The 19131-nt window shown below is 44.5% G+C and overlaps 1 protein-coding gene across 3 annotated transcripts in view; it reads right to left on the reverse strand.

Moving 5' to 3' along the window:
- The window catches only part of MYB (MYB proto-oncogene, transcription factor), a 28199-nt gene extending 20446 nt beyond the window's left edge, over window positions 1-7753 (reverse strand). For 2 of the 3 annotated variants that reach the window (XM_059842039.1, XM_059842041.1), the window contains exons 1-5: window positions 7596-7745; window positions 3893-4010; window positions 2193-2264; window positions 1433-1525; window positions 816-1036 (exon numbers count right to left, since the gene is read on the reverse strand). In XM_059842039.1, coding sequence (XP_059698022.1) covers window positions 816-1036; window positions 1433-1525; window positions 2193-2264; window positions 3893-4010; window positions 7596-7618 — 527 coding nt within the window. In that variant the 5' untranslated portion in view covers window positions 7619-7745. Of the gene's footprint in view, window positions 1-815; window positions 1037-1432; window positions 1526-2192; window positions 2265-3892; window positions 4011-7595 lie in introns of all 3 variants that reach the window. The other variant, XM_059842040.1, reaches the window with a different exon arrangement.
- Window positions 7754-19131: the final 11378 nt, after the last annotated feature.

Here is a 19131-nt window from a genome sequence, read left to right on the forward strand (position 1 = left end):
AGCCACAAAAATATTTCCAAGGGCTGATTCCTTTTTTGTTATCTTTTAGAAGGTGAAAGCAGCCCAGGGAATGATTGCTTAAAGGGCTATCATGATCTTATGCCTTATATTTAGGTCTTGAAGATGTTTTATCAAATAGCAGGAAGAAAAGTAGGAAGGGAAGCCTCTCCCTAGCTTACATTATTTTCTTACCCACATTTTGAGTCACTTTTAATCAAGCAAGTAAGACACTGAATCTTTGAGTTCATATACAAGCTGTACAAAAGCTTTCAGTGAGACAAGTATTTCCAGGACCAGAGTTTGAGGAAAAAGTTTCTCCTATTTTACGCATGGTTTTTTAACAGGTCAAAATCATCTGGATGATTCAAGAGCATTACAAAAGTTGAAGAAGCCTTCTGTTAAATAATTTTGAATAAACAGACTGGATTTCATGTTGAAGACATACCCTTAGCTGAATGTAAATTTTGTTCCAATTGCAGGGCCTGATCCTTCCCTGTTAAATTTAAATTTTGACAGTCATCACAGGCACAAATAAGACTGCACAGACATTTAGGAAACTCTTACGGTCTTGCTCCAGTTACTGGCTTTTTTACCTGTGGCAAACATTAAAAGCCTGAAAAAATAGCACACTGCTGAGTGTACTGACCAAACAGTGAAGTTCCCCACTGAGGAAAATGCGCATTGGTGTCACTGGCTTCCCAGGTTTTGATTCCAAAATTTTTTCCTTTCATACAGGGCAGCCTGAGGCAACCAAAACAGACTGCTCAGGCCTGCAGCTTTTTCCTTTTTCGAGAGCTAAAAGCATATGTCATTACCGTCCAGGCAGCAACTTTGCAATCTCTGCCCATCTGTTTCCCAGCCTCTTGTGTGCCTGGTAAATAATTCTATCTTCCTCTTCTGTCCAGGAGGTTTTCTTCACTTCTGGATTCAAATGGTTGTGCCACCTCTCCCTGCACTGTTTTCCAATCCTTCCCTTCAAATGCTTAGCAATGACAGACCAGCGCTTTGGACCGTATTTCTGCACGAGCTCTATTACCTTCAAAGGAGGACATAAAAACTGCCTGTATTTAATGATGCATGATGAATCAATTTTTTTTTTTTTCTGTGGTGAAGCAATATTTTTGACAACATTTCTCAAAACTGCCCAAGTAAAACTAATAGCAATTAAGGTTCCCCATTTCCCATTCATATTTTTACCCAAAAGGAAAAATCTGGTAATAGTTAGGGCATTTCTAGACTGCAATTCCACATTACAGTGCTATAAAGCAACAGTAATTTATTTGCATAGCAAACTTAGAAAGCACTACACAAATACAATCTGCCTCTGGCTGTAATAATGTTGAGACCACCAAAGTTTCCAGGAGTTTTCCCCCAACACTTGAAATCTGCTCATAAGGCATTAATCAGACAGAAAGAAAAACTGATTACCTACCCTTTGATCCTCCTCTTTAGTCCATGGACCTTTAATAAGTTCTGGGTTTAGTACCTTCTGCCATCGGTGCTGGCACTGAACATCTGTCCGATTCTAGAGAAACGTGAAACACACAATGTGGATAATTCTTTAGAAAAGATGAAAGTAGAGTGAGAATGCTCTTATTTACATACACTTGTTTTGTTGTATTTCACTACCAACTAAGACTCCTAAACATCACAGAATGATACAGTAAGTCTGAGAAGAAGGTGGTCAACTATCAATTTTCTCACAGAATAGATAAGGTTTCCATCACTTCTGCATTGAGGACTCCATCACCAAAACGACAAGAATTTTATATTCCCCATCTGCACAATAGCTGGCATGCTTTCACATGCAGTATTTCAGCAACAGACAAACACAAAGAAATTTTCTTCAAAATCATATTTACAATTCACCAAAGTTTTTGGTTTTTGTTTTTTTTTTCTGTGCTGAGACATTTTGTTTCATTGTCACATTGACCATCTACTGTGCAAGTCCCACCATCCCCCATTTTTGCTTGTTTGACTTTTTCCAACCCTTTCTGAGAAGTGAAAGGAAAAATAAACGTAGAGGTTTCCACAGTAATCCAACTGCATTTCTAAGGTCTCCATTTGTGGAAGTTTTGTATCTCCCCTGAAAATGTAACTATAAAGCAACCACTCCCCTTCCCCTTTATTAAGGAAACCCCTTGATAAAAAGTTGCTACTAAGCCTGGAAACAGAAACCAATATCCACTTACAGGAAGGAAATTGGCAATGACTTTCCAGTCTTCTGTGCCATTCTGCTCCACAAGCTTCTTCAGCTTCTCATCCTGAATCATAAAACACCCCCCAGATAGAATTAATATTGCAATCTCCTATTATCCAAATGAAATATTTTTTAATTTGTTCTTGTAGCTTCTTATGCATCTACTTCTGCTTTCTGAGTGTAAGGGGGGATGGTCTGTAGACTTTGCAGGCTTTTAATTCCTAGAGCATAAGATTTTTCTACTCCTTTGGATTTTCGTAGGTTCTTTACAGTGTTGCAGGAGAAAGTTTGACTTCTGTGCAATTCTTTGACTCACAGTATACATTCCCATTTTACTCCTCAAAGCACTGCAACTGTTATTCTTGGACTGGATTTACAGGAGGAAATGGGTGTTTAGATGCCAAGCATCAGAATAACCTTGAAATTCAGTAACAGTCAGGCACTCAGCTACCTGGGAACCTCTGAAAATCACAGCCTTAGGCTTTATATGTCTTGCAAGTAGTGGGAGTTCCAGTGATTTGCTCGTGGCCTATCCACCTACAATAAACGCACAATAAAACCAACAGTTTCTTTCTGCTTCTGTTCTCTGCAAGGGAGTTTTGCATACTTGTAAATAGCAAAAAAACTGGCCCAACCTTTTTAATGATAAGGTCAGGAATATAGACCCCAAAGACAAAAGAAATCAATCTTATGTACTGGGAAAGATCGAGATAGAGTAAAACAAACCAGCAATGCCCCAGGAGATAAGAGGAGGAGAGTAACCCTCTCCTTCCCCAGTTAGCACCTCCCAGTACGCTCCCAGTTCATGCAACAGGACAATAGCCTTTGGACCTCATGGCCATCCTTTCCTCCCTGGCCACATCACAACCACATCCACCTTTGTAAGGGCAGACAATGATCTAAAATAAGTAAAGTAAAAGCTTGCAAGGGGTGACCTGCCACTGTTTTTACATCAATACACATTGCTAGAGAAGAGAAAGTCAAAACACAACTCAAGAACTGTATTAATGTGTTCCACAACAAACTCAAACCAGTTAAATGGCCAAAGGAGATCCATCTGGCAGAGGAGTCTGATACCACAATTTCCCCAGAAAGTCAGCACAAGGGTATCACAACTAATTCTGACCTTGAAAAGCAAAATACATTCTGAAGGCTCAGTTTTGGTACTGCTGGATTTCTCTCGTTCAGCTTTTACTTTACTTCCACTTGGAATCATAACAGTGCAATTAAACTAAAAAATTCCAGTGGTACAGAAGGACTGCAGCAGTTTTTGCCACAGTGGTTTGCTGCTGTGGGACACTGAACACACGTGGGTTCTCGCATAGCAACAGTTTCCAAACATAAAGAGGAAAGTAGCAACAAGGAAGCACTGCTACAGGTGATTTGGAATCTGCTTCCCCAACAGGGATTACACAGAGATTCACACATCACATTCTTTAACACAGAGCATGGTGGAACTTAAAAAGTCGTGTTTATATATTTTATTGAAAAGGTAATAACTATGCTCAAAGTTAAATAAAACATGAAATGTAGCTAGTGGGTCAAAAAAGTTGTCCTCAGATATGGGACTGTCACTGAAGTAAGTTTGGAGATTAGCAATATGGTGAAGAACATGAAGCACTTTGGAGAAGAGTTTGATCCATGCTCTCTCTTATCTTTTTACATGCAGGAGAGGAATGACCTTGGATTTACCTCTTCGCGGGTCCACCTGGTTTTTCCCAAGTGGCGTTTTCCAGTCTTAGGAAGCAGACCATCATAGTCATGATCATACACCTCAACATCTTCTTCATCATCATCACTACTATATATACTGCAAAAGGAAACACAGTGAGACAGAGTGGAGCATGAGGACTTGAGCTACTTAATTACAAAACACAAAAAAACCCCCCACTACAATGCTTACAAAGGTTACACAGATAAAAGTTTTAAAACTTGCACAACAAGATTTTGTTCTGCATTCTGTTGTTCTAGTATTCTGAACTGGTTCTGCTGTTTTTGGTATCCACAGATACAGGCAAAGGGTTGGCAACCTTCGTATTACTGTGCATGTTTAGACCTGCTCCTAATGTTAGATCAGTGGTGAATTACACATTTGGCAAACTTTCAGCCAATGAAGGTTTCAAATTAAAATACAATGTTTGGGACAATAAAGACAACTAGAGGCTGTGTCCAGTACACGAGTACATGTTTCAGATCTTTAACTCATGACATACACATTCTGAAAAGTATTAGTGTTTCTGTATGTTTAATACAGCAGATTGTCATACTGCTCCAAAATAAAACTGACTGTGTAGCAAAACAGAAAGCTAAACAATAACTTTGTCTGAGAAAATGTTTATGGGCCCTATATAGAAGGCACAAGTTTTTACAATAAGCAAAGACAGTAAGTGGCAGCATTAACATGCAATAAGCTCTAATATAAAATATGCCCTCCATTTATGGGTTTGGACAGATAAGGACTGAGGACAAGTTTGTTTAATCCTGCAACCAACAAATGACTGACTGAGCCCTTCTGTATTCTCCATTTCTATAACTTTATTACCTCTAGTCTATTTCTAAATCCCTCATACTGTTTTTGAAATACTCTGCTCACCTAATTCATGACTAAGGGATTTCCCCAGAGGCTATCTATGGGTAGAAAGGACTCCACGACTCTTTTCACAAACAACACCTTCTCTACCTAGCTAACTAAATCTAAATTAGAGCATTTTGCAACAAGACATGCCTTTCTGGTGGTCAGTATTTTACTTCTAAGGCATGAGCAGCAGTTCTGATACTTCGGCTAAGAGCTGCTAGCCACACGTGTTAGAAAGGGGTCAGTGTCATTAAGATTAAAAACTGTGATATATCTGATGGCATGGCATGCTGCGGTATGTTAAAAGTATGACTAAGACATTAAAATAAAGTTATTTTGTAATAAAATTAACAGGCACTGTTTATGCTGTTAACCTGTTTTCAGGAGATTACTTTCAATTAAGTTGCAGTGAAGCACAGTGACTGTCAAGATGCGAACACCTCCGAAAGGCAAGCTGCTGAACACACATTCTTTAAAAGTACTGGGCTAATCACACCCTACATCTTCCACCCTGTTTTCTGGCCTGTGTCATGAAAGAACACGCTTACATGCTGCATGTAAAAAGTTTTCCACAGCCTGCTGTGATGTGTGTGGTCATCCTGCAGCCTCTGCCAGGTGCCCCTGACTCACCCACCCAGCCCATCACTGCCACCCTCAACTCGCGCCCACCGCGCCGCAGTCCGGCAGCCCCACGATTCACTGCCTATTCTCCAGGCCCCATAACCACTGGGAGTAAGCCCCGATGGAAGCTCCCGCTCCACACGCACCCCTCGTTGGCAGCTGGAGCCTCCCTTGCTTGAGCAAAAGCTCCCACGCTCCAGCTGCCACAAGCGTGGCTCCGGCCCCAGCCGCCGCTCAAAGCAGATTCACTTTTCTCAGTGACAGAGACAGCTGCGCCGCTGCCCATATGCCAAAGGAAGTTTTGTGGCACAGTTTCCAAGTATCATTTTGAAAATGAGTTTTCCGTAGACGGCAACCAGCAGGTATGCATCCATCGGCGGCGCTTTCTGCGCCGCAGGGAAACGCCGCTCTGCAGCAGCAGCACAGCACCAGCGGCCAACGCGTTTAAGGACTTCAGTGAGGGGCCAGTTCTGTAACAGGGTTATTTAAATGACTGGGGCCTCGCTGGCACCGCGGAACCGAGCAAACTTCACTGTACTACCTGCGTTCTCCAGCAGGAGAAAAGTGCCCGGGGATTCCGGGACGCTCGGTAGTTTCTTCAGTCAACCTGGCCCTCAGCGGTGCTCTAAAACTTTATTTTGCACCTCCGGCCGCAGCCCTGAAGCGTCCCCCCAGGCGGCTCGGCTCGGCACGGCACGGCACATCACGGCGCTCCGCCCGGCCGGGACAGCGGGAGTCCCCCGGCCGCCCGTCAGCGCTGCGCTAATCGCCGAGGGAACCGGCTTGTGCAACGATACACGGGGGAAAAAGCGGAAAAAAAAAAAAAAAAAAGAAAAAAAGGGAGAGGTTAAAAAAAAAAAAAAGAAAAAAAAAAAAGGTGTAGAGGAAATGACTCGCTGCTGTTACCGTGATTGAAGGAATTCGGGCACCAGCCCCGCGGGGCAGAGCCCGCGCCCGCTCCCGCCGGCGCCGCGCCCGCTGGATCAGGCGGACACCGCACCGAGCGGCTCCGGCCTCCCAGCCCCGAGCGGCGGACGTGTCCCTGCGGGAGGCGCCCGCGAGGCAGCGGTAGCTGTCCCTCTCTTTCGGGAGAGACGGGCCGGGTGATTCACCGCCAGCTCTAGCGACAGTCCCGCTCTGACACTCAAAGTACAGCCCGGCGCTCGCCCAGCGGCTCTCACCGCCTCCTCCCGCACCGCAAGCCCCTCTCCCTTAGAAAGAGCCCACCAAGCCCCCTGTCCCACCGGACGGGGCTGGCACCCGGGAAGAGACAGGCAGGGCTGCGACCTTCTCCCCTGTGACAGCCAGCCAAAGGAGAGGGGAGGAGGGGAGGATGCCGGGCTGCAAAGAGAAAAAAGCCTCCACGTGTCCGACCCGCCGTCCCCGGCTAATTAGACAACAACCCCGCTCGGTGCGCCCGCGCGGCAGCGGGACCACGGACGCGGCCACGCGGCGCTACTGCCCCGTCCGGTCCAGTCCGCCACCCCCGGGGCACCGCCGCCCCCGGCCCCTGGCGCGGCGTGGCAGGGATCGCCCTGGCCCGGGTGCGCGGCAGGCGGGCGGGCGCGGGTGACAGCTCCGGCCGAGCGCTCCGTCGGACCCGCAGCCCCCCGCCCGCGCTGCCGCGCTCCGGCATGTGCCGAGTGGCGTGTACCGGGAAAAAGCTAAGCCCCTCAGGCCAGAGACGCGCTTCCAAGGGCGAAAGGGCCGCACGAATAAAGGAAACAAAAAGTCGAAGGAGCGAACCGAGTCCCCGCACCCGCCGCCCACCTGTCGCCTCACCCGGCCGGGAATGAATGAATGAATGGAACGGGACGCGCTACCTGCCGCCGCCGAGCCCGCCAGACATTGTCCCGCCTTGCGGCTGCGGGGCGCGCAGCTCCGTCGGGCTCGGTGCCGGCTCCTGCGGGCGGCGAGCACTGGCCCCCCGCAGGCGTGCAGCGCGGGGCCCGAGCGCCCCGGCACCGGCGGCTCCGCGGCTCGTCCCGCTGGGCTGCAGCTCCCCGGGCGCCTCCGGAGGAGGGGAGCGCCTCGACACTGGGGGCGGAGTACACCAGGTGCACGGAGGACGGGGGGCTGCCCGCCCGTCCGCCGGGCGAGCCGGCTGCCTGCTGCCGCTTTGCCCCTCTCCCGTCCCGCGCCCCGTCTGACAGGCGCGGAGCGCAGCCGGCCGTCCCCCGCCCGCAGACAGCGGGTTACCTGTGCCGGGGTCTCCGGGACATCCTCGCACCGGCCGCTGGGGGAGGAGGACGGGGGAGACCGAGCCCGCGCCCGCCGCCGCGCCCTGCTGCCGGGCTGCGCCTGGGCGCTCCGCCGCCGCGCACGGGAGTGCCGAGGAGCCGCGGGAGGAGGAGGAGGAAACAGGTTGAGATTAAAGAGTAAACTCTGTAAACAGAGATGCCATCAAACAAAGGGCCCTTGGACACTCCCCCTCCCGCCAAATCTGGCGCCCCTGCAGTGCGCAGGCGCCTGGCGGGCCCGTGCCGCGGCGGCGGGGCGCGGGGCGGGCGGACCGGGGCCGCGCGCCCCACGGGGCCCTCCCGCCCCGCCCATCCCGCGCGGCAGCGGCGGGAGCCGCCCGCGCCAACGCCGCCGCCGCTCCCGGGCCGCGGGCCCTCGACGGCGCGTCCGCAGCCCCCCCGTGCCCGTGCCCGCGCCCTGCGGCTGTCGCTGATGGTGCTGTCGGGACAGGGGGCAGCCCCTCTCCCCCGGGCACGGCGGGTGGGGAAGGCGGGTCTCGCCGTGGGGCGAGAACTCTCGGGCGGGACCCTGCGACCACCCCCCGGCCCACGCAGGTGCCTCCCGCCGACGGGGGGAGGGTGGGCCTTGGCGGGTGCACCTGCTCCGCTCCCTGCGTGGCGTGCGGGCTGCAGCCCTCGGGGGCGAACAAGCCCCGCCGGCAATAGAAAGGGAACTCGGAGGGGCCCGGGGCTGCCCGGGGCTTGGCTGCGGTTGCCTGGCCGCCGGGGATTTCTGCTATAGTTCCCCTTGCTGCTGCCTGGCGTGGATGCTGCCTGCCGCCGCGGCGGCGGGAGGGGCGGCGGGTGTCCGATGAGCTCCAGAGAACACGTTTTTTGATACCGATATGAGTCAGGATGTGAAAAATGGCGAAACATGCAAAGTTCCCAGGCTGCGCTGCTGCTTGAAAAATCATGGCTTTGCAGCGGTTTCGGCGCACTCGCCCTTTCCTCAAAGGCCCGCGGCTCATCAATGAGCTGCCGACGGGGCGGGCCGGGCCGGGGCGGGGCCGCAGGGCCGCTCCCGAGCCCGCGGCGCCGCTGCCGGAGGGCCGTAGTGGGCTGCGGGGCGGGGCGGGCCGGGGCCGTGCGCCGGGCACAGCCCGCGGGCAGCCCCGCACCGCCCCGCCGCGGCGCTCTGCTCCCAGAGGCTCCCGCGTAACGCGGGTCACCGGCTCGGGCAGTGCGGGGATGGAAACGCAGCCGGGGTTGTCTCCCCGAGCGGACGCATCCCTTCTTGGGATCACACCTCGTGCTGAATTAGCCGGAGGGTGCGCGTCGTTCCTGTTTTGCCCTGCTCAAGCCTCCGGTAGGAGGTGCCGTGCCTACCGGCCTCTGTTTGCCTACCTGTAAAATGGGTCTGCTCCCCCAACACCAGCTTTAGTGCCGAGTGAAGGGGCTTTGTACAGTGCGTGTCTGCAAAGCATTCATCTGCGAGGAAGTCTGTGTGTGGGGGGGGGGTCAACACTAATCTGGAAAACTGAAGACTAATTCAGCTCTGTTCTGCACCTTTGCATAAAATGCATTTTGGCATCAGCTGAGAACAAGGCTACTCGTATCCATCGGATTTTTAAGTTGTTTTGTAGTTTGAGGTTTTTTTCCCCCAGTAAATATGTATTTGGGCAATGAAGGAAATCAGAAGGCCAGAGAAAATACAGAAAGATGTCTTAGTGTCCACAGTGTTGCCAGATGTTTGGGATATTACTGTTGCAAAATCAAAACTGATAATAAGCCACAAGAGTGTAAATTTCGTGTGTGTAAAATGTTCCTGAACACTTTACCGAAAGTCATTTAGAAGTAAGAGAGTTTTCTGAGTACTGCTCCAACAGTGTGTGTTGCTTACATACGCAGAAGGCCCAGAGCTGGGCCTGTCATCAGTGGAGGTGTAAGGATGTGAGAGAATTCACTGGATCTACTGTTAAGGATATGTGCTACTTCTCTGTGACTGAAAATGCAGGTTGCACTGAAGCGGTGTGGTCATTTTGCCTACTGTATCCCAGAGAGGTACAAACAAAACTGTGCAAGGTTATCTCTTCCTTCTTCAGCAGTAAACACTTTCCCATATTGATTTTTGCAAATATTTCAGTGTTAACTGAGATAAATCCAACATCTTCCCGATTTGGATGTAAATTTGCTGAATAAATGCAAAGAATGTCTATTATTGCTCTCAAGAGAGTTGTTAATATGCACAATTTTCTTCTGACAGGTTTTTTGCAAGGCTACATTTCTTTTCCAGTGACGCTGAAGAAACACATTTTTCCATCCCAGTTGAAAAAAGAATCCACTACATTTGGTTTATAAGATTACATAAAATTGCAAATAAAACACATCTTACTGTGTTCAAAACAGAGAGGGAAGTGACACCTCTGCTCAAGGTTTAAAGGTAAATCTTCCACAAATCACTCTGCATATATAAACCCCACTAAAATCAGTAAGGTGTGTGTCATGCACTCCACCGATGTTGCTTCATTCTTAATGTTTAAAATTCAGCTAGAAACAAGCCATAACTCTACTATTTTGCTTTATTTCCTGAGCATCTGTAGCACTTTGATGTGTGAGGGTTCTTTATAATATATTCTTGACAAAGCCCAAAAGAAAAATCACCCTTCTGCATCTCAACTTAGATATCATATGCCTTAAATGTGAAGTAGCAGACTTCTTCTTACATTATTCTTCCAACTTTATTAATTAGTGATGTCTCTGAGCCTATTAATAGTAATTGCATCAACTGACAGAGTAATTGTAAACAGCGTAACTGCATGTTCTGTAGGGTTTTTTTCCTTACACGAATTATATAGGTAATTTAATAAAAGTAATTATATAAATGGTAAATACAAGTAGAATTACTTGATTTCCTGCACCTCCACTACAAACATAAACCTTAAGATGAAGTTTAAAAGCATGTGAAGAAAGTTTCAAGAATCTTGGTTGAACATCAAATCTGTTGATGTCAATCTAATCTGTGTTGACTTCTTCCTTACTGTTTTCCTGTTGCGATCTGCTGTTCAGCTGGCAGGGCTTAGGCTGAGCATTGCCAGTGTCAGTTAACTAGGCACAACCAGACAGAGGAAGCATGAAGGAAGTTCAGCTGTGAGAAGAGCAGTAAGCCTGAGCACCAGGATTTTCCAAATGTACAGGAGGTAGTTGCATACTTTTTTTTAGGCTTTGGAAAACCTCAGCAGCAGTCTCTACCTATGTGTTCCTATTTTTTCTGCTTTTGTTACGGAATCTGCAAGGAATACTGTGAAAACAGTGTCTAACCACTTGTATGATCACACATAATTTTGTCCTATCAAAAGTCTTATAAATTGCCACCTTTCCCTCTGGTACAAATATATTTTAGAATTCAAGAAGCATTTTTATAAATGTATGTTTTTCTGTGCTTTTTTGTTTACTTTCTGCTTTTCTTTCAGCCTGTGTATCATAAAACAACAAGGAACTTTCACTTTTTTAGTTTCACTTTTAGACTGTAGTTACGGTAAAGTTTCAAATGCAGCTGTGGTATTTTTATAATTGAACATCAGGTGATTTTTGGTATTTTGGCCAGAAATGTTTTTAATAAATATTGTTAACACATCTGAAGCAAAATAAAAGTGTATGTTTTCCTTTGATGTAGACTTCCTCACAAGTTCCTCATAAAAGGAGATAAGAAGATGGATTAAAAGTTACGGGGAAGGAGGCAGGAGACCAGGTTTTAATGCCTCTTTTATCATGTATCAAATTATGTCCAACAATGTGCACTAACATTTTTGTTCCAGTAACCTGTTCCATGTGTGAGGGCCAGGCAGGTGTCTTCCTGAGGGATACCTGCCTCAAAGCTAGCTGGATACGTTTGCACCCAGATTTGCATGTGTTCTGGGACTCTGACAACAGCAGACACTTAGGTGTGAGTGGCAGGCACCTCCCCTGCTGAAAATGGGCATAGCCTGGTCCTGGGTAAGGCCAAACCAGATGGCAACAGATGTGGGCCAGCAGGAGATGCAGCTCCCTTCACACCATCACACTCACATTTTCTTGCAGCCAGGCTGGAAAGCAAGAGAAAGGGTAGGAAGCTGACTGGAAACTTTTAGTAGCTAGAAATAAGGTCTCTCCTAGGATATGCATCCCTGTGCTTAGGGAGAGAAGAGGTGCTCATCTGGCTCCTACTCCAGCAGTGCAGATAGTGTTGCCTAGATCTTTAAGTCTGGTTTCTGCACGTGCACATTTAGAGCCCTCTAGACCACTGTTATTCTGATTGTGGCAGAGCACCTACACTGAAAACTCAGTGTGTTCTGGTGTACAACAGAAATGAGATAGCAAGGGTTCAGCCTTACCAGTTGATGGCATTATATCTTTTTCTTTATTTATTTTGAATGTATAGTTAACCTTAGGTCAGGTAGCAATAAGAATTCAATGATAAGGTGAATCTGAATAAATTGAAATTTTATAGAACTTGATGAAATTAGGATCTTGAGTGAGGCAGCAAAGGTAAACCTTACACTCATAGCAGAGGCTCTTTTTTGTGGTAAACCTTCTTTGTTTGTGTATGGCTTGAAAGGATAGTAATGCCTGAGGCCTTCCAACAGCAAAAATAGCTTACTATAGGAACTGAACATATGTTGTGCAAAAGCTGTTTTTTCATTTGTTCTGAAACAGCACAGTACAGTAGGTGCAAAAGGAGGCTTGGGGCAAGTGACACCAGATCTTTGGACACCAGCAGAACCCCATGTCCAGTTGGCTGTCCAAGCACGGTGGGCTCAGTGGTATTCCGAGAGCAGGGCCTCCTCTGAAAACTAGCCTTTCCATGTAATTCCTCATCATCACACAGAGCAATCTAATTTCTTTTTAAAACACAGTACTAACAATAAGAAGCATTCATTGCACATATTGCAGCTTCATCCTTTTAACCTGCAGAGGAGCACTGACATTCAAAGTAATAGAAAATTTGCTATATGGTGGGACATTAACATTGTCTGTTGCCAGAATACCTGGAGCAATACAGCCTTTCCAACTACTTTCATCACACATGAGACCAAGTGATTCCTTGACTTTATTTTATTGCTAGCAACTACTACTTGAAAGGCCATCATGATGTTTATTTATTTTGATATAAAATATGATGTGATAAAAATATTAGACAAATATAATTAATAACAGAGGAGAGGACAAACAAGTGAAAACATATGCAAATAAGCTTATTTCCTTAAATGATTCCTTTAAGCGTATTAATATGTCAAAGAACAGCAATATGCATTTCCAAATGAAAAAGTAAGCCCTATTCACAATAGAAGTGATTTGCTCTATGTAGATGTTTACTTACATGGGTGTGGTTACTATAATGTATGCCTGGCTGGCAAGCAGAGAGGCTTTTGTTCCATGGTTGCTTTTAAAAGTGTCCTCTGAGGGAAGTGCACCTCTGCACCAGTTTAGCAGAGAATTCCGTCTGTTCCTTCTCTCCCCTTTTTGCTCTTGTAAATGCAAAGCAACTCTGGTGACGTTTCTTAAGGTTCCATAGAGACACCTTGCTGTCCCTGAAAGCAGAGCTTAATCTATAAACTGTAGCAGTGCAGTTGAGAGTAAACACATGAGAGTAAAAGAGTTTAGCCACTTATTTGTGCAATGCACAACACAGCAAGGTCCTACGGGCACCAGCAGCTTACACTGAGCCCTTTTCCACTGTCATGCAGCTGGAAAGGCCTGGTTCCCCATTACAGCAGTCTTTCTTCCCTCTTGTTCTATTGACTTGATGAATTGGAAGGAAATACAAGGTGATTTACACCAGTTTAAATAAAAGCATGGGCAGACTCCCATCAAGTCCATTGTCTCTAAAATTCATTAATGTCTCCTATTACTGGAAGATATGTAAAGGAGATTTATCTCCTTCTGTGGTTCTAACTTACTGGTTGCAGTCATTTCTCACATATTTTCTTTTAGATGTTAACCCATTATTAATCACATTTTTTAGATTTGTCATGGACACTTATGCTTCTCACATAAAGCCCTATTTCCTGTGTAGTCTTTTATTATCTTATTAACATATCTTGTATTTTTTATGCTTATAAAGAAAAGTCCTTTCAGACTTTCTCCCATCATTTAACTGACTGAATATTGTGAAGTGGAATCAATTTCTTCTTTTTCCGCTCTCCTACACACTTACTCTATTGCTGTGGTAGACTGCTGTAGGCTAGCTACTAGAGCTTTTCATTTTCACCATATCTGTTTGACTTCCTCAGGCCCTGTGTCACTCCTTTCTGTATTAGTCAGTAGGAGGTGCCAAAATATTGGCAAGAAAAGTAATTTTTTTCAGGCCAAGACAGGATTAATCACCTCCATTTCTGTGTCTTGCAACCCTTGTTACTCACTGCTGTTTAAGAGGTAGTCAAATTAGGTTTGCACTAAAGCTGTGTATACAAATAGAGCAGTGCTCCTTCCTCTCTTCCTTGTGCCCATAAGGAAGGCCATTCCTTGTGCTGTCATTTAATTCCATGAAGTTACTCCTACATCACACTGTTAGCTTTTAAAGAAGTTTGCTGGATCTTAGAAGCAAGACCAAGTGGTTGACTAGGTGATTACTATCACTTAGATGACTCTGAAGCAATCACTATGTTATTACTAAATATTTTTGTCCAACAAAGTTTGGGAATGAACTTTGAAAATGTGTTCACCAAATATTTTTTAGCAATAGTTCTTCAAATTGCATGTTTGCATGCACTGTTTTTTCAGTGCTGGAAATAATTTCTGTGACCTGCAAAAATATTTCCCAAGGTATCTTGTAAATGTCAATTGACAACATCAGCCAACTTGTGGTTTGAGATCTTAACCAGATAGGAAAAGGATAGTCAAAAATATTGACAAAGCTTGTGCTCAGCTTCTTGAAGAGAGGGCACCTCAGCAGTACTGGGCGCTTAATTTTCATTAGGGATTTGAGCCTTCATAGGGCTTACATGGCAAAGTTAGCTGGAAAATTATCCTTGGTGGCTAATAATAAAATGGAGATGGTTTAGTGGACCCATAAAGAAAGTGAGTAAAGCACCAGATCTGTGGCCAGTGACATGCTGGCTGTGCTTGGCTTTAGGTCCTCTGCTGCGCAGTAACTACAAAGATAAATTGTGAAAATGAAATCAGCTTTGAAAGACAGGTGTCAAAGTGGAATTTTCTGTGCTTTCCCTTACTTCTCCCTTTAGTGAAGCCTGGTGAGTTATATAGAAAATGATACTTGGAAGACTCTTTCATACATTTAGATACCCTGTTCTTTTTCTCTGCGCTCTCTAACACGTGTAAAAGAAGCCATTGACTTTCACATTCACCCTTCCAGTGCTTTCATTACAGTCATTACTAATGACTGCACTTTCTGGACATGATGGTGTTTGTATCCCCATTCTTTAATGTTTTATTGCTTCTGTTTTGTGCTTCCCATATGTTTCCGGGGAGAATTCCCTTCTTTCTTTTACTTGTCTTGTTTCTGCTTGTTCTTTCTGTGTATGCCAATTAATAATGAAGGCTCTGCCTGTGTTTCCCCTCCCTATGGCACAAAGTGGTTTTCTCTAGCTCTCACTTTTTGTGAAAAGTAGGCCATCTACTGTTTCTAGTATGGATTACAGATTCCCCCAGCAAATGCCCATGCCATGCATATAGCTCCAAGCTGGACTTCACAAGTGCCTATTCTCTTGTTTAATAGCACTTCTTTTTTTGCATCACAGCATATTGTGATGTAATAGTTTCAATAGCAAACTGAAATCTTATTTATTTTTTTCCTTCTTTTGAATAGTAACCAATATAATTGGTTCATGTTCATCTGACAGAAACCAAGTTTTTTATTTTGTAATCTACCTAGCATTCAGTGTTCTGGTTTGCTAATCTAAAACTTTTCCTCAAATGAACATTTTTCATAGTTAAGCACCTTTCCTCTTTCCCATCCCCATTGAAGTTAGAGGGCAAGAAATGATCACCTATTGATTTAGGCAGCTATTAGTGACAGTTTTTGTCAGTTTAGCACATCTTTGTTGTGGGATTTTTTTTGTTTTAGTTTGGGGGTTTTTATTTTCTTTTTTTTTTTTCCCAGCGTGGTTTTGAACAGAAAAGTGACTTTAAAAATTGAATCTTGGTAGTACACATTCTCCATATGTCTTCTGAGTCATATCTGGATAGTACACTAATGAAAACATGCTCCAGTGTTGTCAGCACTGTAAAACACAAAGAGCCTTGAAAGGGGAGCTGGCCCATCATCCTTCTGTTGTACCACCCGGTCTGCATTTTGGTTCTGCATCTGATTCCTCCGCTATTTTTGGAGATGCTACAGAAACTGAGCATTGACAGTGCTCAACTTTTTATCAAAGGTGAACTTGCTGTGGGGGCAATTGTTTGGACTTCATTTTGATGGGGATATTATTGCATGATTAGAATCACATGCAGTCAAATACAGCTTTTTCTGGTCTGTACTTTTAGGTCAAAGTTGAATATTTCTTCCTTTCCTTCCTGTGAAAACTGACTGAGGGACTCATACAACATTAATTTTATGAAAAAAATTTCCTTTATTTAGTGACCTATTAGTCTTAGTTCTGCAATTAAATATTTACTGCTTGGTTCATAAAGAATAAAGCATGAGTGTAAGAATTTTATTATGGTCAGTTAATTTTTTGTTCACTTGCAATTACATACTATTTCTCAGTGCCTTGTCTCTCTTTTTACATTAAACTGCCATTAATTTTTTTAATTTAAGTTTTAGTTAAGTTGTAGTTTTCAGGGATGTTCCCTCTTCTCAATTAGAAATATAAGGGATTGCAGTTCCTCTGGGGAGTGATTTTTAAAAAATTGACCTACTTTACATAAGCAAAATTACAGAACCATTTCATCTTCTTGAGTATCTGACTCTTTAAACTGGTCACTAACAGAGAGGCAGCCTTCCACTGGGTGCAACTGCTGTGCAAAAGAAAAGGAAAAATAAAGTCGGTAAAGGCACCTTTAATAGCTCTGAGAATGATAAAATTAGATGGATCCTTAGTGCTCTGTGGGTAGAAATATAAGACAAGTGGAGACAACTCACTTTTCTTTAACAAGATATTTAGGGAACCAGCTAAATTGCTGAGGGGTTCATATGAATAAATAAAGCATCCGTCTTTACTGATCTGTCACTTGTCAGATGTTGTTTTAATTTGATGAAGAGGCCAATATCTGCTTATGGCCCTGCTCTCTACTCAAATATAACTGGAGAGCAGGACTCAGCTCTTAGGGTGAGGCACTAGAACTCAACAATGGCAACACACCAGCTAAGTGCCACCATGGAGCTGTGACAAATGACATTTCGATAGACATGTAGGAGCTATCTGATTACACTGGAAGGGCCATTAAATTTAACCTCAGATGGCCTAAATTTCAGTGAGGTAAGCTAACACACAGGCACAAATTCTCTCCTCCCAGTAGCCAGTGCCTTCTAGAGGTTGAGAATGAAGTTGAAGGCATTTACTCTGGGATAGAGAAAATCCAAGTCTAGAGGAGTTTGGACAGAACTGAGAAACATTTTTAATATTTCCAATATAAATGGTTAAGTATTCAATGGCAATGCCTGAATGGTCCATCTCTCATTTTCAGACTTAGTCAAATGAATGTCATGAGCTTATCACAGGAGCTGCTTCTTCAGACTACTTTGAACAGAGGCATAAATCCCATACCAGTTCATGCTGTTCAAATTAAACACATTTCACTGAAGCAAATATGTATTAAACCTATTTTTACTCTATCAGAGGTTGCTTTGGTGTCAAATCATGTGATTTTTTTTAACCTCAGATACCTCTTTGCAAGAAATACAGGCAATGTTGCTGTTTCTGTTAAATACACAGTTTCAGGTACTCCTGATAATAATAGACTTCAGCATTTTTTGTAGAAAAGTACTCACATGATTTTGCTGAAACATACTGGTTTTGCTCCTCACAGAAATTCTCACATCTAAATGTTTCAGAAACAGCTGAATATTGTCAACATGGTCTGTACAGACTCTCTCTTCTCTAAGTAGGTAGGGCAATATATAAAGTTTCTTCTAGTGTCAGTCACTGAGATGGCAAGTGCTTCTCTGTGAAGTCTGTTTTATTTAGCTGACATAACAGGAGCTGATCTGTACATAACTGTGCCAAGGAAGGATCATCTTGTCTGCACATTTCTTCCAGTCTCTGCCTTTGCTTCAGGACATTGAGGGCTGGTGATAATGCACTAGAAATTATATCTTGCCAGAAAAGCTTTGAAACCTTGCCCTATAAACCCTGGCCTTTTTTTTTTTTTTTTTTTTTTCTCTTCCAGTAATAGTTCCTCTGGAATTCCCCAGTAAGAAAACATACTCTTAACCTTCCTAGTGACATATTAGTTGCACTTGACAATCGCACAGTTCATAAGTGTTTTGGCTAATATTCTAGCCCAGCTGGCTATTTCTCTCCCTCTAGCGCACAAAGATTGATATCCACCCTGCTAGTCTCCCTCAGACAAAGCTGGTATTATCAGAAAGTCACCTATTTTTTTTTTTTTTTGTACTGCCTTACTAAAGTGACAGAATTCAGAGATTCTCATGCTTTTTTTACATGCTGTAGGCCACCCTAGAAATAGTGAGGTTTTCATAAGTTTCTGAAGGCCTCAGGGCCATCCTGTCTTCTATTTTCAGCTTCCTCTCCAAGTTGTAGGAATTACCCTAAACCTACAAAAAAATATGCTTTTTTTGCTTGTAGCTAGCAATTCACTACTGTTTGAAAAGGCAGGCATTACTGTTTACTCTGTAAGGTACTGGTCAGGCAAATGTTATTCTGTTGGTTTTAACTTTCTGAAAGTTCAATGGCCTGTAGAATTTCCTGACCCTCTTGTGTCTGTGCTTTCTTCCACACCATAAATATTTTAACATTTTGTTTCTGTAACTGGGTGACAGGTTGGGATATCCACAGTTATCAAATATTTCTGCAAGAATAGCTTTGGAGTAATTTACCCCAATACTGTATTAACAGAAATTTTTGTGTAAGGAACAAGTCAAAAAAGCTTTATGTGATTTCATAGCAGAGAAGGAAGGAAGGAAGGAAGGAAGGAAGGAAGGGAGGAAGGAAGGAAGGAAGGAAGGAAGGAAGGAAGGAAGGAAGGAAAAGAAAGAAAGAAAGAAAGAAAGAAAGAAAGAAAGAAAGAAAGAAAGAAAGAAAGAAAGAAAGAAAGAGAAAGAAAGAAAGAAAGAAAAAGAAAGAAAGAAGAGGACCATTTTACTTTTGCATGGAAAGGACCAATACCATTCTTTGTGTTACAAGAAACATTTTCAGGCAATTTGCTACTCTACACAATTTTTTTAATGAGTGTTGGAAAGGCCCCATCATTCTGTATTCCTTTCCCTCCTGGTACAGATGTGCTGACTGTGCAGAATGACCTCAGGGTTACTGTAATCAGCAATGAAACTCACAAAAGATTCATTTGTAGAATAAGTGACTTCCACTGGTCTCATATCACACAACAGCACAAAGCCCACCAGCTACTTCCCTTTACAGGAGGAAAATGCTCTCCAC

Source organism: Haemorhous mexicanus, chromosome 3, assembly GCF_027477595.1.
Source record: "Haemorhous mexicanus isolate bHaeMex1 chromosome 3, bHaeMex1.pri, whole genome shotgun sequence".
NCBI lineage: Eukaryota > Metazoa > Chordata > Aves > Passeriformes > Fringillidae > Haemorhous > Haemorhous mexicanus.